General features: G+C 49.6%; 1 protein-coding gene across 1 annotated transcript in view; it reads left to right on the forward strand.

The window, feature by feature from the left end:
• The window catches only part of LHFPL1 (LHFPL tetraspan subfamily member 1), a 413,296-nt gene that overhangs the window by 167,793 nt on the left and 221,273 nt on the right, over positions 1 to 24,230 (forward strand). Inside the window, exon 2 of the mRNA XM_069612594.1 lies at positions 21,478 to 22,159. Within this exon, the coding sequence (XP_069468695.1) occupies positions 21,778 to 22,159 (382 nt within the window). The 5' untranslated portion in view covers positions 21,478 to 21,777. The remainder of the gene's footprint in view (positions 1 to 21,477; positions 22,160 to 24,230) is intronic.

The raw sequence follows: 24,230 nt of genomic DNA on the forward strand, positions 1-24,230 counted from the left end.
GCTGAAGGCAGGCAGGCCCAGGACAGGACCCAGGTAAGTGCTGGAGGCAGGCTGGCCCAAGGCAGGACCCAGGTAAGTGCTGGAGGCAGGAACAACGAGGCGAGCGAAGCGAACCGCGTTGAGACGCGACCCGCTATGACTCGCGACCTCTTTTATGGGCCGCCGGCGCCCGAGAGGCCTGGAACGCAAGCCGTTCCATTTCCGGGCGCCGGCGAACCCACAACGAGGCTTGGAAGGCAAGCCCCTCCAAGGCGGCGAGCCCAGTCCACGGCGCATGCGCGGAACCGAGACAGAGGTCTCCCGCGCATGCGCCGAAGGCCGCCGGCCCCGTAACCAGTCGCTCCCCTCCCGGCGAGTCACCAGACGCGAACGCGCGGGTAGACTCGCCAGGAGGAAATGGGAGCGGCAGACCCCAGTCTCCCGCGTGACATGACACTATACCCCCTCCCAGGAAGACCCGGGGCCCCAGGTTTCCAGGGAAATCGTACATAGAACTCACGTATCAGCCGGGGTGCATGCACGTGCTGGCGCAGTTCCCATGTACGATCACAGGCTGGGTACCCCTTCCAATCAACCAAATAGTGGAGTACCTCTCTGCGGTAACGGGCATCACAGATCTCGTGTACCTCAAACTCTGGGACGCCCTGCACCAGAACAGAGGCCGGGCGAGGAGAGGTGCGGCCGTAATTATCGACCACATAGGGTTTCAACAGGGACACATGAAAAACGGGATGTACACGCCAAGAAGGGGGTAGGCGAAGACGGAAGGCTACAGAGGACAGCCGCTTGGTGATAACAAATGGCCCCAAATATCGAGGGGCCAGTTTGACGGGCAGGTTGCGAAGGGGCAAGTTCTTTGAGGACAACCACACCTTGTCACCCTCCCGGAAATTTGGTTCTGCACTCCTCTTCCTGTCTGCCTGTCTCTTCATCCGATCCTTGGCTTCACTCAAGATCTTGCGTGCCAGTTCTTGTTGTTTCCGGATGTGTAAGACCAGGCCATCAGCAGAGGGAACAGTACTAGATGGAACTGGTTGAAAAGTCATCAATCGAGGATGTAGACCAGTGGAACAGAAGAATGGGCTGACTCCAATGGAAGCATGAACGGTGTTGTTGTAGGATACTTCTGCCAGATCTAACCCATCTTTCCAATTAGACTGTGTGGCATTGGCAAAACAGCGGAGGTACCCCTCCAAAGTCTGATTGGTCCTTTCGGTTAGCCCATTGGTCTGTGGGTGGTAGCCTGAGCTTAGAGCTCTATGTATTCCCAGATGACCACACACCTGGCTCCAAAATGATGAAAGGAACTGAGTTCCCCGATCCGATATGATCTTCTCCGGTAGGCCGTGCAACCGGTAAATTTCATGCAGAAATGCTGAAGCCATTTGAGTAGCTGTAGGGATTTTCTGGAATGGGATGAAATGGGCCAGTTTGGTGAAGCTGTCCACAACCACCATTATACAGGTGTACCCTTCTGATGGAGGCAAATCCACAATGAAATCGATAGCGATAGTATGCCACGGATAGGGTGCTATTTCAGTGGGCATTAACAAACCCAATGGTCGTCTTCTAGGAACTTTGCACTGGGCACAAATTGGACAACTTTCGATGTACTTCTGGACCTCGGTCGCCCAACCAGGCCACCAGAACTGTCGGGATATCAACTCTCGAGTGGCTCTGACCCCGCGATGTCCTCCTATGGGTGAATCATGGAATCCATGTAGAATGCCCCTTCTAACAGCTCCTCTAGGTATGTAGAGTCTTTTCTGAAAAAACAACAGTCCATCTCATTCTGAAACCAATTGCCGACTAAGAAGGGTCGTTCTTTCTGGATCCGACCGAGTGGCTTCCGCAATGGACTTAAGGTGAGGGGACAAGGCCAGCAAAAAATGGCGAGGAGATTCAGTGGCAGATCTGGACAAGGCGTCCCTTCCACGTTTTCCAAGGACCTGGAAAGAGCATCCGCCTTTAAATTGGAGGTTCCCGGGATATAAGTAACATGGAACTCAAACGGAGAGAAGAAGAAGGCCCACCGGGCTTGACGAGGAGTCCGACATTGCAAAGAGCGAAGATATTGCAGATTGCGATGATCTGTCCGCACCTCCACAGAAAAGCGAGCTCCGAGGAGAAAATGTCTCCATTCCTCGAATGCGGTCTTGATGGCCAACAGTTCCTTTTCAATAACCGCGTAGTTTCTTTCGCTGGGACTCAACTTGCGAGAATAATAGGCCACTGGATGTTCCACTAACATGGTTGGATCTTTCTGAAGATGGACTGCTCCTACCGCGAAGCTGGAAGCGTCAGCCTCCACTATGTAGGGCAACTCTTCCTGGGGATGGCGCAGGATCGGGGCAGCCATAAAAGCCGACTTCAAGACGTCGAAAGCCTGAGAAGCCACGGAATCCCATTCGAAAGAGATCTTGCTGCTGGTTAGCCTGGTGAGAGGCGCCGAGATCTGCGAGAACTGTGGAATAAAGCGCCTGTAAAAGTTTGCGAATCCCAAAAAGCGTTGGAGAGCCTTGATATCGTGTGGATGTTTCCATTCTTGTATGGCTCGCACCTTCTTGGGATCCATCCCAATACCTTCCGGATTGATAACAAATCCCAAAAACTCAATGCTGGGTTGGTGAAAGCTACATTTCTCTGCTTTGGCGAACAGGTTATTGATGGATAGCCGACGAAGGACCTCACCAACGTGTTCCACATGCTCGTCTAAGGATTTAGAAAAAATCAATATGTCGTCCAGATAAACCCAGACGGATAATCCTAGCAGATCACCAAAGATGTAGTCCATGAATCGTTGAAAAACAGCGGGGGCATTACATAAGCCGAAAGGCATAACCCTGTACTCAAAATGCCCAAAAGATGTCTTGAAAGCTGTCTTCCACTCGTCCCCACTCCTGATGCGCACCAAATGATAAGCTCCGCGGAGGTCCAATTTGGAGAAGATTCGCGCAGTGTGCAGGGTTTCAAGGATACTGCGAATTAAAGGTAAAGGATACCGGTCTTTGGCTGTTATGTCGTTCAACTGCCGGTAGTCGACACAGGGTCTCAATGTACCTTCTTTCTTTTTTACAAAAAACAGGGGAAATCCTGCGGGTGATTTTGACGGCACAATGTACCCCTTTCCTAGACTCTCTGACAAATACTCCTGAAGTACTTGCTTCTCGTCACGTGTTAAGGCATATATTTTCCCATGGCGAATAACGTGGTTCGGCAGCAGTTCAATGGAGCAATCAAAGGAACGGTGTGGAGGAAGGGGTATGTCGCCGGGTTCAGAGAAAACCTGTTTGAATTCGGAATATTCCTGTGGGACCAGAGACGTGGAACATAGATGGACCCCACTGCAGTCGGTTTCTAGAGAAGTTGAAACGGCCATGGTGGAAACCGGTAGCTTGCATTCTTGAGCACACATTGCGGATGAAAAGGTCAAGGTCTGGGTTCTCCAGTCTATCAAAGGATTGTGGTATTGCAACCAAGGTAATCCCAAGACCACCTTGTAGTTCGGTGACTTAATAACATCAAAGGCAAGTTCTTCGTAATGATCAGCAATCAGAAGAGCCAGTCCAACTGTGAACTGACTGACGGGTCCAGAAGACAAGGGAGTACCATCAATAAGCTCCACAGACAGAGGTGTGTGTCTGGAAATGAGTGGTATCTTATGTCTGGAGACGAACGTTTCGTCAATGTAATTGCCAGAAGCCCCACAGTCCAATAGACCGGATACTTCCAAGTTCTTGTCTGGTAACTTAATTTGGACCTTCAGGGTCTGTAGCACCGCTGGTTGCATGGGCAGACGAATAGAACAAATAACAGAAGGGTCTGAGGAAGGGATAGGACCTGTCGTTGCCCTTCCAGTATACGACAGGTCTCTTAGTTTCCCCGACTTCTTCTTCTGCGGACGCAAAGGGCACATACCCAAATAATGCCCAGCTGCTCCACAGTAAAGACACAAACGCAAAAACCTCCTTCGTTTCTTCTCTTCTTCCGTCAAAGGTCCTCTCATGGCTCCTGCTTGCATGGGCTCAGGTCCGGATTCGGTCGACCCGAACGAACCTGCGGGTGAGCTGGTCGTCCTGGGACCGCTTCTGTCAAGCCGACGTCTCTCAGCCTTTCGTTCGGCTAACCTTTGGTCAATACGGAGTACTCGATCAATCAAGAGTTGAAGGCTCTCTGGTTCGGGGATGTGGAGTAGCTCATCCTTGTACTCCTCTCTCAGGCCTCGACGAAACAGTGTCTTCTGTGTAATTTCGGGCCACTGGGAGTCGGTAGCCAAAAGTCGGAAGCGGCTGATGTAGGTGATGATGTCAGTGCTTCCCTGTTTGTAGTCCATCAATTGATTCTGTGCAACGGAGGCCAGGTTCGGCGTCTGGAACACCTCAAGGAAGGCCTTTTCAAAGGCAGCAAAGTCATTCAAAATAGGACTGTTCGTAACCACAAACGGAGTTGCCCAAGCTAATACGTTCCCAGTTAGGTTCCCCAAGATGTACCCAATCTTGGCCCTATCGTTGTTGAAGTAGGTAGACCTGAAGAGAAAATGTATCCTGCAGTGGTTACAAAACTCTGCCACCCGTCTAGGGTCTCCGTCGAATTTGATGGGTGTAGTATGAGCCAATGATCCCTCTACTTGAGAGGTACTGGGTGCTCCTTGCGTTATCATTTGACGTAAAGTTTGATTCTCCTGACGCAGGGCGGTCATCTCGGCCCTGAGCGCTAGCAACTCGTTCCTCATGTCTTGCGAATCATCCATCTCTGAATCAGAAGGCAGGCGTCTCAATCTATCAAGCTGGATGGCCCGAGAGGACCGCGTACCTGCAGTCTTGGTGGTTGGTCTCGCAGAGGTCGACAGTCTGGAGTCCGGGAACTGATGAACTAGCGGCACGAGGAACCAGCCTCTCCACCACCCAAAAGAGGAACTGGGTGGAGGATGGACCAACTCCCAATGTCACGAAAGGCACTCTCCAGATACGCGTGACAGGAGGATAGTTAGGCTCAGATGGATGGAGCCATAGTCCAGGTGGAGCTTGTTGTCAAGACCATGAATCTTCCAAGAACCTCTGTGCAGCGACAGTTGGTAGATAGACCAGTGTGGCAGAAAGGGTATTCGCAATAGGCAAAAGGAGATTGGCTGGTGCTGATGGTTCCAATGGTACACAGGATAAGGTTCGGAGTCAGGCAAGACAGGAAAGAGGGAGGTCAGGTTGAGCTGGCTGTCTGGCCAAATAAAGAACTGTCCAAACGTGCCCAGGATGGAACATGAGAGTGCAGGCTAGCATAGGGTATAACCCAGATACACAGTTGGTGGTAGATGACCCAGGACAGGGCTCAGGTAAGGGCTGGTGGAAGGCTGACCCAGGACAGGACCCAGGTAATAGCTGGAGGCAGGCTGGCCCAAGACAGGACCCAGGTAAGAGCTGGAGGCAGGCTGGCCCAGGACAGGACCCAGGTAAGGACTGGAGGCAGGCAGGCCCAGGACAGGACCCCGGTAAGAGCTGGAGGCAAGCTGGCCCAGGGCAGGACCCAGGTAAGGACTCAAGGCAGGCAGGCCCAGGACAGGACCCAGGTAAGAGCTGAAGGCAGGCAGGCCCAGGACAGGACCCAGGTAAGTGCTGGAGGCAGGCTGGCCCAAGGCAGGACCCAGGTAAGTGCTGGAGGCAGGAACAACGAGGCGAGCGAAGCGAACCGCGTTGAGACGCGACCCGCTATGACTCGCGACCTCTTTTATGGGCCGCCGGCGCCCGAGAGGCCTGGAACGCAAGCCGTTCCGTTTCCGGGCGCCGGCGAACCCACAACGAGGCTTGGAAGGCAAGCCCCTCCAAGGCAGCGAGCCCAGTCCACGGTGCATGCGCGGAACCGAGACAGAGGTCTCCCGCGCATGCGCCGAAGGCCGCCGGCCCCGTAACCAGTCGCTCCCCTCCCGGCGAGTCCCCAGACGCGAACGCGTGGGTAGACTCGCCAGGAGGAAATGGGAGCGGCAGACCCCAGTCTCCCGCGTGACATGACAGATGTTGATAAAGCAGTATTCTAGATGTAAGACTTTAGAAATTGATAAGTCTTGTCAAGTTTCGACATGTTTCGGCCTTGTTGGAGATTGAGACACTATCTCTAGTGTCTCTACACCTGTGATTTTTCGGCCTTCTTCAGGACAGACAATTTCTTTTATTCACAATGGAAACCTCTTTCATATACCCCAGTCAATTTTGCATAATATCCTGGATGGACGTGAGAAGAACGGCTACAAATGGCCGTAGTGGGTGATGGTATCAAATTTCTTTGTCACCGGAGGTTCGTGGATCACCTATTCATTTGTTCACCCAACCCAACAGTTAATTGGGGCCTCACTCTGTGTGAGTTATTAGTTCTTCATGCAGTGGAGTCTCGAGAACACCACCGGTGGGAGGATGTTTGTTCCGCTGCACGCATCAAGTTACTCTAGATAAACAACTTTTAAGTTGTTTTGAAGACCTTGTGCAAGCTTTGACACTGGATAGCTAGACGGGCAAGAAACGCCTGAGCGGCACACTACATAGTAGACTCCACTGCATGAAGAACTAATAACTCACCCAGAGTGAGGCCCCAATTAACTGTTGGGTCGGGTGAACAAATGAATAGGTGATCCACGAACCTCCGGTGACAAAGAAATTTGATACCATCACCCACTACGGCCATTTGTAGCCGTTCTTCTCACGTCCATCCAGGATATTATGCAAAATTGACTGGGGTATATGAAAGAGGTTTCCATTGTGAATAAAAGAAATTGTCTGTCCTGAAGAAGGCCGAAAAATCACAGGTGTAGAGACACTAGAGATAGTGTCTCAATCTCCAACAAGGCCGAAACATGTCGACACTTGACAAGACTTATCAATTTCTAAAGTCTTACATCTAGAATACTGCTTTATCAACATCAGCTAGTTTTCATCAAATTTACTAACCCTATCATGTTTTTAGGATTAGATTAAGTCGATTATGCAGTTTTTGATTGATGACATATATCTGTATATTTCTGCTTTCTCTCTTTTTTAACTTTTCTAAATGTGTCTTAATAATAAATTGATTTAGACTCATTTATGACTATTGATTTTTAGCGTTTGGATTTTGTGAAGGTGTATAATTGAGATGGTTGTGTACGTTGTTCTAATAACATGAGACTTGCATCACAAATAAGTTCGATAAATATATCACCCAGCCCAGCCTGCCTGTACTATGAGTGGGGTAGTCAATAGTCTCATTTTTGTATAAGTGCCCTGTGCCTTGTTCTCCCGTGCCCAGACTATGACCCCCCGTTAACAAGAATTAAGGGAGATTACCTAGTTAAACTACTCTTTGTACAGTGGCCATGGGGTAGCAAGAACACGTTTAGGGGTAGCAGAGGGGAGCCAGGGCTAGCAACTGCTACCCCTGGGAACCCTTAAATGACATCCCTGCCCCTGCATGCATTACATCTGCGACGCCTGCAGCGAGAATGGGGCCAACACATTAATCACATTAATATTGGTCCTAAGGTTTAAGTGCAGCAGGAAACAATGTTTTCTAGCATCAGGCTGGATAAGGGGCACCAAAAAAGAAAAGGGGAGTAAGAAAAGGGAAGGCGGGGGGAAGGTGCTGCAATGTAGCAGTCACAGAGAGTAATTCACCTTAAAAGAATTGTATTAAAGATCTTAAAAAGATCATGGAGAAAAATACGCAATGCTTAAGCAAAGTCAGTATAGCAAAGTAGTTGCATGATGAATGCAGAGAATGTGGGCAGAGAACATGTGTTACTAGCAAGCAAAGTCAGTATTGCAAGGTAGTTGCATGATGAATGCAGAGAATGTGGGCAGAGAATATGTGTTACTAGACAGCAAAGTCAGTGGGCCTCATTAGGACCCAGGCGGACTTCGCGGTGCTAAATGCACCGCGAAGCATGGCGGAAAGCCGCCGATAGCGCCATGGGGGTTGGCGGATTTACCGCCCCATTCCGACCTCGGCGGAGCGGTAAATCCCCAATCCCCATTCTGCCCTTCCCCATTCCCATTTTTGCCCCATAGGGTATAATGGGAGTGGGGAAGGAGTTAATTACGCCACCGTAAAATACGGTGGCGTAATTAACAACGAGGTCCCGTAGCGCCATGGTTTTCTCCGCCTGGTAAAACCAGGCAGAAAAGGCCGCCATGGCGCTACGGGAACTCGTAGTATGGCGGAGAGGTACGCCATGCACTACGCTGGCGTAACACCCTCTCCGCCAGGGTCCTAATGAGGCCCAGTATAGCAAGGTAGTTGCATGATGAATGCAGAGAATGTGGGCAGAGAATATGTGTTAATAGCAAGCAAAGTCAGTATAGCAAGTTAGTTGCATGATGAATGCAGAGAATGTGGGCAGAGACTATGGGGCTGATTCATGGAACAAATGTGCACCGAAAATCGTGGCGCAAGCAGGCGCAAGCATGAAAAAAACAGGCGCACGTGCGATTCATGGAAGTCCCTGCGCGTGTTTTCCTTGGGATGTGCGCCAAACCCGAGCGGGGCGCACATGGGCGCACACGTCATTGCAACAGCTCAAACGCCGTGCGCGACGCGCACAGGGAAAGCGCACAACGTCCGTGCCCACACCAAAAAGGGGGTGGGACACGGGGCGTAACACGCAGAATTGGGAACAACGCGTGAAAAAGAAGGCGTAACTGGGAAGTACTGCTGGGAAGTACACGGAACGCCCACATGCATGCGAACCACACGTATTCATGGAATTGGTTAGGGCAAACCAGTACACGGGCAAAGACACGCACAGGCCTAAACACGTCCACCACACGAAGGCAGGCGGTAGCGTCCCTGCGCATTACAAAAGTGTGTGCAAATAAAAAGCACGTATATACAGCTATGATGAATGTCCCATACTGTGGCCCCCTAGGATAAATGACGTGCACGCAACACACAGGCACCCCATAAAAAGAAGAAAAAGAGACAAGCGCCCCCCAGTAGCCCACGTGCGTGCAAAAATGACACACATAGTACAGCGTGGCAGCCAGGAGCCCAAAAAAAACCATACGTGATCAACAGGCAGGCCAGTATGGCCGTAAAAAAAAGGGGTACACGACAAACACGACACCCGCTGTGTGAAAAATAGCGTGTGTGTATATTTCGGGGGTGCACGGGAAGTTTTACACGCGAAAGGGCCCTGTGTGAGTGGGGTATGTGTATTACTGGGGTTCCCGGGTAGTTTCACACGCGATTGGCCCTGTGCGAGTGGGGTACGTGTATTACTGGGGTTCGCGGGAAGTTTTACATGCGAAAGGGCCCTGTGCGAGTGGGATATGTGTATTCCTGGGGTTCGCGGGAAGTTTCACACACGATTGGCCCTGTGCGAGTGGGGTACGTATATTACTGGGGTTCGCGGGAAGTTTTACACGCGAAAGGTCCCTGTGCGAGTGGGGTACGTGTATTACTGGGGTTCGCGGGAAGTTTTTACACGCGAAAGGGCCCTGTGCGAGTGGGGTACGTGTATTACTGGGGTTCGCGGGAAGTTTTTCACACGAAAGGGCCCTGTGCAAGTGGGGTACGTGTATTCTTGGGGGGTTCGCGGGAAGTTTCACACGCGATTGGCTCTGTGCGAGTGGGGTACGTGTATTCCTGGGGTTCGCGGGAAGTTTTACACGCGATTGGCCCTGTGCGAGTGGGGTACGTGTATTACTGGGGTTCCCGGGTAGTTTCACACGCGATTGGCCCTGGGCAAGCGGGATACCACTCACCTTCTGCCTTGTGTGTAGAAGAACACGTAGCCAACACCCACCCGCTGTGAAGTAATAGCGTGTGAACCCCAATGGCTGGAAAACACACGCCCGCACCCCACGAAAAGCACGTACAGAGCAATGGAACGCCATGTGAGATCTTCAACCCGTGCCAGGGCAATGCCGTGCGCGATACGTCACAGACGCGCTTATGCGCTAAGGGCCTTTGGTCCAATGAAATCGCGTACGTGTGCTGACGCGCTTACACGCTAAGGGCCTTTCCTCGGATTTCAAACTGACATGCACTTTTTTCACGTGCCAATTCACTCCGTATCAAGCTGGCCACGCGTACACACACGGAAGACCACGCTCCTGCCCTGAAGGCCATTTTCCTGCCCCCCAGAGCCCTGAGCACGCTCCCACCTGCCATCTGCTGCTGCCTGACTGCCTGCTGCCCACGTGCCCTGCTATTTGGTGCCTGCACATCAGCCAGGGTTCCGGTTGCTGTGTCCACCCCTGCTGGAACAGAAGACTCCCGACTGGGATACCATCGCTCCACAGCCCAGCCCCAGGACCCAGTTGCCCACCCCGCCTGCCTCGGGGGTCACCATGTCGGAGCAAACACCATCTGAGACCACTGGCGAACCCCAGCCAGAGAGGCAGAGGGCCACCAGCTTCAGTGTGAAGGAAGTTGGTGTCCTGGTGGAGCATGTCCTGGGGCATTATGATGCCCTCTTCTGAACATCACGCGCCAACAAGGAAGGATGGGAGAGGATCTGGGACGACGTAGTGGTTGCCATCAACGCGGAGGGGGTGGCAACCCGCGACATCAAGCACGTCAAGAAGCGCTGGAAGGACTTCAGGTCGTGGAGGGTGGCCGGGTCAGCATGCTTGTGTTCTATGTCTCCCTCTATGCAGCGTCAAGTGAAGAAGAGGGCGGGGACGGCGCTGTGGAGCCAAGCGGCAGGGATGCCTCCACTGGGCGGCGACGCAAGGCCCAGCCACCCTCCCAGGACTTGCCATCATCCGGGAGCGAGGGGGCTGGTGCCGCGTCTGCCACTACGGCTGTGACAGAAGGGCCGGGTGAGCCCCCACAGGAGCTTGCAATGGCGGAAGATGGTACGGAGACATCCAGGTTGGTGGTCTCCAAAGAGGAGGAGGAGCACGCTACTGAGCCGCACATGGGGACTGGTGGGGTTAGTACCACTGGTGCAAGTGTTGCAGTCCAGGACCAGGGTCAGGAGGCAGCACAGGTCACCACAGAGGGGCTTGTGCATGTCGCTGTCCTTTACCCTGTGACTGCACCACCATGCACCAGCAGGGACGCCCTGTCCCAGGCCCGTCCGCAGGTAGGGGAGAGTGCCATGTCATCTGCCTCTCCACTACCTGCGGACGAGGGGTCCCATGAACGTATGGGCTCCATCCTGATTAGTGTTGCGTTGCGCACGCGTGACATTCGTGATGACGTGCGTTCTTCCTGGGCAGATAACGCACGCCATCTTGAAGCGCAGCGTCGCGACGTGGCACTGTTGGGAGGGGCCCTGGTTGGTGGGTTCCTACATGTGACGCACACTCTGGCGGACCTCTCCTCCTCTGTGGAGACTATGCACCAGTCTTCCGGCCCAGATTCCACCAGAGCCCCCTGTGGACCTGGCCTGACCAACACAGCCAGCTTGGTGGGGATCCCATCCCTGCCACAGTCGGGAGTCGGCGGTCCAGCAGGGGTGGACACCACAACTGGAGACCAGCTGATGGGGGATGTGCAGGCATCATCGGACAGGGCACATGGACAGCAGCAGCAGCAGCAGGAGCAAGCTCTAGGTGGGAGCAATGATGGCTCGGGGCCATCAACATCAGGGGGCAGGCATCGGCCAGAGGGCAGGAGGACCCTGGAATGGATGTGTCTTCCGTGTGGCTGCGGTTGGGCCAGCGCATGGATGCGGAGCGGCGGTGGGAGGAAGAGGCACGGCTCACCATGGTCAGGGCGGAGTTCTCCATGCGTCGGGCGTTGAGGCGGGCAGAGTGCCTCGAGGCGACTTGCAGGGAGTTGGAACAGGCCATGAGTGCCTCCCTGCGAGACCTGGGGCCAGGGCAGAGGCCCGCCTCCGGGACATCGACATGGAGTTCGATGATGCCCTGGCCCGGGACACCACAGAGTGAGCCGCAGGACTTGCCCGCCGCCATTTTATATAGTTAGATAGTGTTAGGTTTCCTTTCCTTTCTTTTTTATTTTGGTTGCGCTTGGACAATGCACCACGTTTTTGTATATAGTTTTTTATTAGGTAGTATTTTTGGTAGGTTTCATTTCATCAGTTGGGCAATGGATTTCACTTTCTTTTTTCCCTTGGATTTACTTTGTTGGACTGTGACTTTGTACACCATTTCTTTTGGATTTCTTTGGATTATGATTTCTTGTTTTTTATTCTTTTACGGACATGCAGCATTTCTTTAATTATTCCCATTGTTGTGTGTTTTCTTTTAATTACATTCATGTTGTGTTTAATAACATTTTTTCTTCATACTTCGATGTGTGGTATTATCTCATTGGTTTTATGCATGTCATGATATGGGTTTTCACATTCACTTGCACCCATTGTGTGTGTGACACAGACATGTGTTCTTTTACATACTTGCCTTTGGGGTTGTATCATGCTTTTCTATGTGGGTGGATGCAATACTTGGTTGGGTCTTTGGGCTGGGGAGGCTGGACATAAGGGACATGATTGAGGATTGTCATGACGTGGGGGCAGGGGGACATGAGTGGGACATGAGTGGGGGCCTGCTGGCAGGTGCCCCGCACTGCTGGGGGGTGGGGGTGCAGGGGGACATGAGTGGGGGCCTGCTGGCAGGTGCCCTGTACTGCTAGGGGGTGGGGGTGCAGGGGGACATGAATAGGACATGAGTGGGGGCCTGCTGGCAGGTGCCCCGCACTTCTGGGGGGTGGGGGTGCAGGGGGACATGAGTGGGTCATGAGTGGGGGCCTGCTGGCAGGTGCCCTGCACTGCTGGGGGTGCAGGGGGACATGAGTGGGGGTCTGCTGGCAGGTGCCCTGCACTGCTGGGGGGTGGGGGTGCAGGGGGACATGAGTGGGACATGAGTGGGGGCCTGCTGGCCGGTGCCCCGCACTGCTGGGGGGTGGGGATGCTGGGGGACATGAGTGGGGGCCTGCTGGCAGGTGCCCTGCACTGCTGGGGGGTGGGGGTGCAGGGGGACATGAGTGGGGGCCTGCTGGCAGGTGCCCTGCACTGCTGGGGGTGCAGGGGGACATGAGTGGGGGCCTGCTGGCCAGTGCCCCGCACTGCTGGGGGGTGGGGATGCTGGGGGATATGAGTGGGACATGAGTGGGGGCCTGCTGGCAGGTGCCCCGCACTGCTGGGGGGTGGGGGTGCATGGGGACATGAGTGGGACATGAGTGGGGGCCTGCTGGCAGGCGCCCCACACTGCTGGGAGGTGGGGGTGCAGGGGGACATGAGTGGGGGCCTGCTGGCAGGTGCCCCGCACTGCTGGGGGGTGGCGTGCAGGGGGAAATGAGTGGGACATGAAAGGGGGCCTGCTGGCAGGTGCCCCGCACTGCTAGGGAGTGGGGGTGCAGGGGGACATGAGTGGGACATGAGTGGGGGCCTGCTGGCAGGTGCCCTGCACTGCTGGGGGGTGGGGGTGCAGGAGGACATGAGTGGGGGCCTGCTGGCAGGTGCCCTGCACTGCTGGGGGGTGGGGGTGCAGGGGGACATGAGTGGGGGCCTGCTGGCAGGTGCCCCACACTGCTGGGGGGGTGCTGGGGGACATGAGTTGGTGATCAGTAGTGCAAGCTGATATGTGGCTTGGCTGGGGGGCATGCCCATGGTGGATGGGCTGCCTGCGGGACATGACCAGGGGTGCAGGGTAGTCCCCTGTGGTGTGGGCTGCCTGTAGGGGCCATGGAGGGTGTAGAGGGAACACCTGGGAGGACCCACACTGCCAATTCACGTGTAGGATTCCCCGCGCACCCCCGAAATACACGTACCCTGCTCTAATCGCGTATGGGACTTCACGCAAACCCCAGCTATACACGTACCCCGCTCGCACAGGGCCAATCGCGTGTGAAACTTCCCGCGCACCCCCGAAATACACGTACCCAGATCCAATCGCATGTGAGACTTCCCGCGAACCCCAGTAATGCAGGTACCCCACTCGCACAGGCCCTTTCGCGTGTGAAACTTCCCGCGAACCCCAGTAATATACGTACCACACTCGCACAGGCCCTTTTGCGTGTGAAACTTCCCACAAACCCCTGTAATACACGTACCCCACTCGCACAGGCCCTTTCGTGTGTGAAACTTCCCGCGAACCCCAGTAATACACGTACCCCATTTGCACAGGCCCTTTCGTGTGTGAAACTTCCCGCGAACCCCAGTAATACACGTACCCCACTCGCACAGGGCCAATTGTGTGAGAAACTTCCAGCGAACCCCAGTAATACACATACCCCACTCGCACAGGGCCAATCGCATGTGAAACTTCCCGCGAACCCCAGTAATACATGTACCCCACTCGCAAAGGGCCAATCGCGTGTGAAACTTCCCGCGAACCCCAGTAATACACATGCCCCACTCGCACAGGGCCAATCGCGTGTGAAACTTCCCGCGAACCCCATTAATACACGTACCCCACTCGCACAGGGCCAATCGCAAGTGAAACTTCCCGCGAACCCCAGTAATACATGTACCCCACTCGCACAGGGCTAATCGCGTGTGAAACTTCCCGCGAACCCCAGTAATACACGTACCCCACTCGCATGGGGCCAATCACGTGTGAAACTTCCCGCGAACCCCAGTAATACACATACCCCACTTGCACAGGGCCAATCGCGTGTGAAACTTCCCGCGAACCCCAGTAATACATGTACCCCACTCGCACAGGGCCTATCGCGTGTGAAACTTCCCGCAAACCCCAGTAATACATGTTCACTGCTTGCCGTGCTGGTACAGGGTTAGCGCAGCAATTTGCGCTGGATTGGGGATTTTGATGGCTTTTCCCAGCGCGAGGGGCGTTCTTGGGGGCGTAACTGGCGCTGCTGCAGGGTCGCTGCGCCATTGTGCGCCATGGCTGGCTTTGGTAGCTAAAATCCATGAATACGCTGTGCGCGGAAATGGATTTTAGCGCACGTGGCTGGGGCAGAGATTTGCACACGCACACAGACTCTTATTCTTGAGGAACCAATGTTTACAGGCAAGGTGGCAAAAATGTCAACATGTTTCAACCTGTGCCAGAATGCGTGTCTTAATCAGGATAGTTGTTCTCAGAATTATAAGGTGAGATAGATAGTTTGGAATATTGCTGTTTTAGCTAGCAACAGTCAGAAGGGGTTCGTTAAACATGTGAAACAAATGAACATGTTACATTACATTACTCATTACACGGACGGCGGTAAGGGTTTACCGGTACCGGTAAGGGCACCGGTACCGGTAAACCCTTACTGCCTTACTATGAGGTCCCTTTGCGGGTTGGTACTTTAACGCCTGCTGTTCAGCAGGCGTTAAAAACCAACCCGCAAAGGGACCAGGGTGCTAATTACGGTACCGCAATTTGCGGCACCGTAATTAGCGCCTTCCCCATTCCCATAGAGCCCTATGGGGCAAAAATGGGAATGGGGAAGGGCAATGGGGGAAGGGGGAATTACCGCCCCACCGACCTTGGACCTCTGCCTACCGTTTAATGAGGCCCATAGACAACATGATCAGAAATATGTATTCACGTGAATGTCACCCTAAAATGGAAATTGAGGGATACGTCAGGCATAGAATGGAAAAGAAAGACGAAAGGGAGACGACAGGAAGTGGATGGCGAGGGAGGAAATCTGGGAAATCTGGGAAGCAGAAAGGAAGAGAGAAAAGTGGGAGGGACTATTCCCACTTTCTTCTTTCTTTGGCACTTGAGCAATTGTGCTCCGCCAACAAAACCGATGCAATCCCAATCACCCTCCTATTCCTGAGTGTGCACAAGGTGCTCAAATGCGGAGGCAGGTCATTAGGCTGTCCCCTATTTGTGTAGTTTTCGGGGCTCAAGATAACATATTGGAAAACAATACATTGAATGCACGTACCTTGGGACCAGAAAGTTCTAGAACAAATGAGCATGGGAAATAGGACAGTCATCTCTGAACGTTCATATAAAGCCTTCGTGGTAGGTGGTAGTTTTGCGCATGTAGCATCTCATCACTCCAGTCTCAATCAAATGAATAAAAACGAACCTATGAGAAGAAATGCAGCCACTATCCAAATACATACATGTAATGCTCTGGACCCTGTAACGTCTAAAGGAGGGTCCCTTCCGGGAATGGGAGGTTTGGTCGAGGTAGAATTTGTCGAATTAGAATTTGACTGAATTATTTGGGCTAATTAGGCCGCAAACATATGTGGGGGTGGGAAATCATGATAATAAATATAGGGCGTGTCATCCCCCACATACATTTGCAGCCAAACTGAATAAAAGAAAAAATAAATTCAACGAATTTGGATTCGACGAAAAATACTCGACCAAATCACCAAGAACCAGTCCATCCATATCAGAATGATTGGTTTCATGTGTTAATATCCCCGTAAAAATATCGGCATACAAAAATGTCACCATATTTTTGCCCCGATATTAAGGCATGGAACCTGCAGGGGACACCCCTGCATCCCCTGCATTATTTTGAAAGGAGCGGGGGACACCCCCGTAACCCCTGCTCCCAAAACCCCCAAAAATGACACCCCCCCCAAAAATATCGCCTATGGCTGTTCCAGACGACCATATATAAGGCGATATTTTTGGTGGGGATGATATGTAGTGATACCGAATGATTGTGTTACTTGCACATAGCAATGGAGGAAAAAAGTGCCACAACAAAAAAATATTAGTTTTGGGGGCAGTGCTGGTGGTGGCTTCAGAGTGAGGGTCACTGGAGCTTTGTTGAAGTGCATTGTGCACGGGGTGCATTGTGTGCATGTAAATCAGTCAAACGTGTGCACACCACTGAAAATAACTAAGGGCAAGCACTAGGCTCTACCCAAATACTTATATAACCCACAACCATACAAACATTAAAGAGAGGGGCCTGATATCTGAGGTAAAAAATAAGTTATGAAAGGAAATTGCATGCAGTGTGCACTTGTATATCAGGAAAGCAATCACCTGCCCCCTTTGCCACACACATAACTCTGAACCTTGCAAGGTTTAATGAAGGATGCCTTGACACTTTCAACTGAACTTTACTGGAGTGAATGGAAAAGGTGAAGGGTCACTAAGATAAATATTTATTTTAGGAGCTGCAATTAGTGGAAAGTGCCATTGGGAACCTACAATTGAGGCTCCGTGGGAAACCGTTAAAGCCTTCAATGTCTATAATCCTACCACCTGAGTGGTGTATTGCATCTTTCTGGAGGTAATGTTTCCTCGATGTCGTTGTTTGGGCTTGGTATCCTCGCATAATTTTTGATGAGAAGAGGAGGGGCTGAGTTTGAGGGTAAGAACATCTGTGCCTAAAGGCTTTTCTCATACCCAGTCCCCAATGCACATGAATCCTTAGACAATTATAAAAGATAAGCGCGGATAATATGAATGCATTACAAGTATGCAGTGTATTGCAGTCTGGGAATCCCCCTCACGCGCATGCATTCAATTAACATTTTTAAGTTCAGTGGTTTGAGTTGTTTTGATGGGATGTACATTAAAATAACTTTTCCCAAAAGATCGAATTACAAAATTGTGGGGCTCACTTGCCCAAATTTTGTAATTCGCTCCTTTGGGATTTTTCCCGTTTGTCCCCTGCACTGTCTTTAATGTATGTGGTGGACACCTCCGCAACCCCTACAATCTGTGCAGCCCATAGTACCAAACTGGGGATCCCCACTCCCGTGTTCGGTATTATGGGCTTCGATCTAATCTACCATTCCGAATGCACACTAAACGTGCATTCAGCATTTTAGATTCGATCTTTTCGTGCAATCCCGTTTTGATGTTGGACTCAATTTACAGACTGTGCTTGCATGAAATTATCGGTAAGGACTGCTTTTTTTAATCTAAAACTTATGGACAGCTCTGAGACTCTGAGGGTTTTATGAATAGCAAGCTTTAAGCAGATGTTTCGAAACCCTGGGTGAAGCTTTCAAATTTCCCTATGACTGACTGTCAATCAGACGACAACCACCAGCGAGGAACACTAAAAGAGGCTTCACGCTTTAATTAAGCAGTGGAAAGCACGCAATTTAAAAAGGGCTTGGGAATAGGGCATACTTGAAAATTGCCCCGAACAGGGACCAGGCTTTTGATTGTGCAAAACAAAAGGCTGATTATACCTGCGTGTATGCAAATGTTTCAATGAGTCTGTCAGCCGAAATACCTTCCTTGCATCAAACTATTCTGAGAGCAGAAAGCGTACATTTTAAGTGGCCTTGTCTGGTCATGATTTCCCACGCGCAACTCCTTCGGAGTAATGCGACCCAACGTGCCATCAGATATATAGAAACAGGACTATCATCACAGCAGCATATTTTCTGAGATGTCAGTTCCTTTCTGTATATCCACTGATGGCCGCTGAGAATAAGATGCAGTTAAGTCTAGTCATTTCTGTGAATCCCAGTCTAGATTTGTTAGAACAGACTGGAGTTAAGTTGAGTCATTTCTGTGACTCCAAGGCAAGATTTGTGAGAACAGAATGGAGTTGAGTCGAGTCATTTCTGTGAATCCCAGTCTAGATTTGTTAGAACAGACTGGAGTTAAGTTGAGTCATTTCTGTGACTCCAAGGCAAGATTTGTGAGAACAGAATGGAGTTGAGTCGAGTCATTTCTGTGAATCCCAGTCTAGATTTGTTAGAACAGACTGGAGTTAAGTCGAGTCATTTCTGTGACTCCAAGGCAAGATTTGTGAGAACAGAATGGAGTTGAGTCGAGTCATTTCTGTGACTCCAAGGCAAGATTTGTTAGAACAGACTGGAGTTAAGTCGAGTCATTTCTGTGACTCCAAGGCAAGATTTGTTAGAACAGACTGGAGTTAAGTCGAGTCATTTCTGTGACTCCAAGGCAAGATTTGTGAGAACAGAATGGAGTTGAGTCGAGTCATTTCTGTGAATCCCAGTCTAGATTTGTTAGAACAGACTGGAGTTAAGTCGAGTCATTTCTGTGACTCCAAGGCAAGATTTGTTAGAACAGACTGGAGTTAAGTCGAGTCATTTCTGTGACTCCAAGGCAAGATTTGTTAGAACAGACTGGAGTTAAGTCGAGTCATTTCTGTGACTCCAAGGCAAGATTTGTGAGAACAGAATGGAGTTAAGTCGAGTCATTTCTGTGACTCCAAGGCTAGATTTGTGAGAACAGAATGGAGTTAAGTCGAGTCATTTCGTGATTCCAAGGCAAGATTTGTGAGAACAGAAAGGAGTTAAGTCGCGTCATTTATGTGACTTACCAGGCAACATTTGGGAGAAGGAGATGCAGTGGGAGAAGGAGATGCAGTAAAGTCTAGTAATTTCTGTGAATCCAAGGCAACATTTGTGAGAACAAGATGGCGGTAAGTCTGGACATTTATGTGAAGCCTACTCATCAATGTCACTCTAAGGCAAAATTTGTGAGAACAAGATGCAGTTGTCTAGTAATTTCCGTAAATTCAAGACTCAATTTGTTAGAACAGATGCAGTGATGACTAGTAACTTCTGCAAATCGAAGGCACGAGGATTGTCTTTTACTTAACAGTACAAGACATGTTTACAGATTGATAAAAATGCATAGTATAAATGAAAGACTTAGGATTAATTTTTTGTGGTTCTGTTTTAACTTCATGGAGAGGGCCTTGAAATGTTCATAGTTTGCACTACAAAGTGCAAAGGATGCATGGGAAGCTACAAAACCATTATATTAAAAAAAGACAGTCACAAGGGGGCACGGATGGGGTGGTGTTCAAACACAGTTAGGATGCAATCTCGTGCATGGGGGAGGTGTTTACATGGATTCGTATGGAATCTGCCAACATTTAGCATCTTTTAGACCCCAATGTATTTCTTCCAGCCTCAGAATCAGATGCTGGTAAAAATACATCCAGAGTTCGATGGCAAAGCGCATAAGGGTGGTGGATTTGCAAATTATGATCATTGCCCTCGCCATGCCATACAATCCATGGAAAAATGTGCCTGTTCATTAATAGCATTCTTAAAATGTTTATACATTCTTTTTATGCATGCTGTTTATGAACTAGCACATTGAACGGGTATCCCGTCATTTTTTCTAAAACATAGTTTCGAATGACAAAAGTTTCAAAAAAAATGCATCGAATAAAAAAAAATTTTTTGTAGGTAAAGATTTTTTTTACTAAAATGGGTGTTAAGGGGTAGGAAAACAGAGGTTAGGGGGGACACCCCATTAATTTTTTTAATGCATTTTTTCGATGCATTTTAATTCAAAACTTTGCCATTTGAAACTGTGGCATTCAAAAATATCACTATAAACCCATTGAAAGTAGATCCTTAGTACAATTGGGCCACAACACGGCCTTGGCGGTACCCCGGCGGTAATTGCGCCGGGATACTGCCAATGGAACTAGCGATACCACAATTTGGTCTGGCGCTATTAGTACCAGATCCTGAGTTGTGGTAAAACTGTTACTCCCCATTGGATTCTGTGGGGGCAGTAATGGCCCGATTAGCACCAACGCAATTAGAATCTTTTACCTTGAAAACCTTTATAGTGAATGCATGGGGGGGTCCCCGTTTCCCATCCTTAAAAACCCATTCTGACCATTTCCCCAAAAAATGTAACCCTTTACCCCACTTTAAATACATACACTATAAAGGTTTTCAAGATAAAAGATTCGATATATGGGGATTCGATATACAGGATTCAATATAAACACTGTATACCAACGAAACGCTAACCTGCCCTACAACTAATCCTAAGTATTCATGGGACCTAACAATATGCCTTTATTTCCCTAATTATCCAACTGCATAGCTTCATACTATCGCTTCTGCCTCTTCACACGCCCGACCGCAGCATCCCGATTTTCACTGAAAAATAAAGACATGTTCAATACTCATTTAAAAGGAACCCAAAACAAGTGGTACTTAGGGAAAACAAGCCCAATGGTGCTTGTAACTCACCTGCCTTTACATGGAGGTCAGGTTGAATCCGGTCGACCAGTACCTTAGGTAAAACGTGAAAGGTTCCAACTGGGTGAACCCATGGAATTTCTAGGGACTTGAGTGGTACACGAGCCTACCCACTAGTGGTAACTGTAAACTTTAGCACTACCATAATTATTAGGGTCATTCTAACTTTGAGGTGTGCGAAAAGTGGTGGTAAAAGTGGCGGTAATTTTGTTACTGCTGCTTTTCCCACACCGCAAAAGTACAGGTTTTGCCGATGGGGGCCACTGATTTACCTCCAGCCAAAAGCTGGAGTAAATCAGGCCCCCACTGGCAAAAAAAAGCTGAAATTACCTGCAATCCCCTCCACATAGTCCTATGGGAGAACATGGAATGGTGATTTACCCCCCCTTTCCGCCACCTGGAATGTCCCAGTAATAAGGAAAAGGTAGGTCAGTTTTCCGGAATTACCGTTGGGATACAGGCAAACATACAATGAGCCCACATGTCTTTATTTTTTAAACTGTATTTGTTTGATATTATTTTGCAGTACAAATCAGTAATGTTCTGTTCAAGTGGGAGTAAAATTTTGCTTTAGAGTGAAATAAAATGTTTAAAAGTCTCGTGTCTTGTTTTCTTTTCGACAGCCAGTCATCTAATGCTATACATTTTTGTTTCACTTCCAGGTGGCGAAAATGCATTGAACTCATTGAAGGAGTCGCAGGATTCGAACCTGTCTCGCTTCGTGTCAGCAGAATGGTTGTTTAAAGAAAAAAGTGACTTTTACAAGCGGCCGGAGACAGAAACTCTGAGCTGCCTGTGCACAGTAAGCCACCGTATCCCATGCAAGCCAATGTGCATGAGGACCTGAATTGTCCAGTGGTCGGGAAACAGAGTACAGGAATATAAAGGAAGTCATTGTGGACGATATCCTCAAGGCCTTTTTGAAAACTGAGCTGAGTGATTGTTAAATCACCTTCACTGATATGGGAAGCAGCCTCACTCCACTCGGAGCCCTTTGGGCCGTCTTATCCTTCATCACTGCAGCGACAAGCTCAACCAGTTTTTTCATGCCTTACTGGCTCTTTGGTACACAGATGGGGAAGCCGGTGTCATTTAGTACATTTCGGAGATGCACCTATCCGGCCCAGACAGAAGAGAAGGGCGTGGTGATGGTAGAAGAGTGTGGGCGATATGCCAGCTTCAGTGCCATCCCCAGCCTGTCCTGGCAGATATGCACTGTGGTGACAGGGACAGGTTGCGCTCTGCTCCTTATGGTGGCAATGGCCGCCACTCTTGGCTGTTGCATGGAGGATCTCATCTCTAGAATGACAGCATGCTGCATGGGCGCGGCTCAGTTTGTTGGTGGTAAGCTACTTATTTCGTAGATGGCTTGAAACCTGAGTACACGCGAGTATTCCTAGATGGAACTCTATATACTCATGATCATCAAGTTTGTCTACACTTATTTCATGCATATAAAGTGTGAAAATCCTGACTACCTGGATGTATTCACCATATGAGATCCTCAATGTGTACTCCATCATTAACAGCATGGTCTAATGTGCGACTAAGAGCTTCATGTAACTGTGTACTGTGCTTGTCTGCAATTGGTTCTTACTCTTTGGCCTTGAGTGAATTCTGCAGAAATAGCACAGTGGAGAACTTACAGCTTCATGATGAGTTTGGTGGTAACTCATCCAGAATCATTCACAATTTCTGCCACTAGGTCCCTTGCCATTACCGCAGGATTATGTGTGGTGACACTGCAATATAAACCCCCATTTTCGTAGAGTTTTATCTGATTTACAGTGAGCAGTAATTTCCGCACAGTAAATTCATTGATTATTGGAGGTAAAGTTGATGATCTATCTTCAATCCTCCACTTTTCCTTCCCACGTGGATCTCAGCAGTGTAGTAATGCAGCAGTAAAATGGTGGTACCTTGTCTGCATTTGGGTTTTACTTGCTCTCCTTGGGTGAATTTTATCAGTTATAAAATGCACAGTGGAGGACTTTCAGATATTTTTTATCTCTATGCCGCTACAATCTCATGTGCTGTTTTATGTGTTTCTCTGATTCCTAGCGTGGACATCAGCTCACTGCAAAATGTATCCTTTCATTAGGGATCTGTGAAAGGTCACCACCGGACTTCTTATTGTGCAGGTCACTCTAAATTTTATCATGCATTTGCGGTTATGGTTGTACCAAATTCTATCCTCTGCACATTACAAAAATAAGTATGGCACACAATAACCAGCCAGGCGCAGCTTTTTGTTATTCTGTAATACAGCTTTGAGAGCACAGCAACACCCTTCTTTTTGCAAGCAGCTAGCTTCATATAGGAAAATGCATTTGCTCTCCAGTAAATGAAGAGCAAAGGAGTTTTCCTGATGCCTAATTTGACTTTTTGCTAATGAGTGTAAGTGTATCTAAAACACGTGTAAAAATCTCTCTTCAGTTTTCACTTTATACTTACCAAAATTTAGAAGAACTCTGTCTCTGTCGACTGACAACAACCCTTTTTGAAACACATGGGCTCACTCTCTCTGTCACTCCGACTGGCCACTGATGCTCTGCAGCATTGCAGCTCTCTATTCTTCTTCCAGCACAGCACACGGTCAGCTTGGCTAAGCCCCACACCCTGAACTCTCTGATCTTTTATTTTCTTTTTTCTCTCCTCTTGCTCCCTGGCGTGATCAAAAAGCCCCTCCTTCTCAGCCTTTTTAAGTCCACTTTTGCTTCCCGCCACCATTTGCTATGGACTAAGCTGTCCCTTTCAAATCACTAATTATATTGGTGGGTTAGGGGTTAGAGGTTAATGATTAGTATGTTAGGGGATTAGTGTTAAGGTTTTAGTCCCTCTACTAAATCTACACTATGCCTATGCTATGCTGTCTAATGCTATGTAGCGCTAAATCCCAACTCAACTCTTCTTTGGCTTTTATGAATTCTCATTGGTGTCTCACATCAGCACTAAGGTATATGCCCATGCTGAAGTACCCACTAGCACTGATTACGTGGTGATATACACTTTCTACAGGAGTCTGAGTTGCCAATGAAATTCTTGTCCTAGTTTAAATTTGCACCACTTGTATCTCTTACGGGAGGTAGGGCCTCAATACGAGTGTGGCAGTAAATTAGCAGTAAATCCACCAATTTGCTGCAAAATCATTTACCGTTACTGCCACTCAGTCTGCAGCTTCACTGCTGGATGTCAAGTGATGGTACTGCAGCATCAATCACAATGCAGCCATATAGACTCCAAAGCATTACATCCACTGGTTTTCGTAGGTAAACTGAAGGGTCTACCTCCATCTTTTTCAGGAGAGGAATTCTCCACCTGATGCCCCCACTCAGAATTCAGCAGTGCGATAATGTATGCATAAAGTGGCGGCAATGGAATTACCATCACTTTAGCACCGTTTTTACTGTACCGT

The sequence above is a fragment of the Ambystoma mexicanum genome, chromosome 5p (assembly GCF_040938575.1).
Source record: "Ambystoma mexicanum isolate Mex_15411 chromosome 5p, UKY_AmexF1_1, whole genome shotgun sequence".
Lineage (NCBI taxonomy): Eukaryota > Metazoa > Chordata > Amphibia > Caudata > Ambystomatidae > Ambystoma > Ambystoma mexicanum.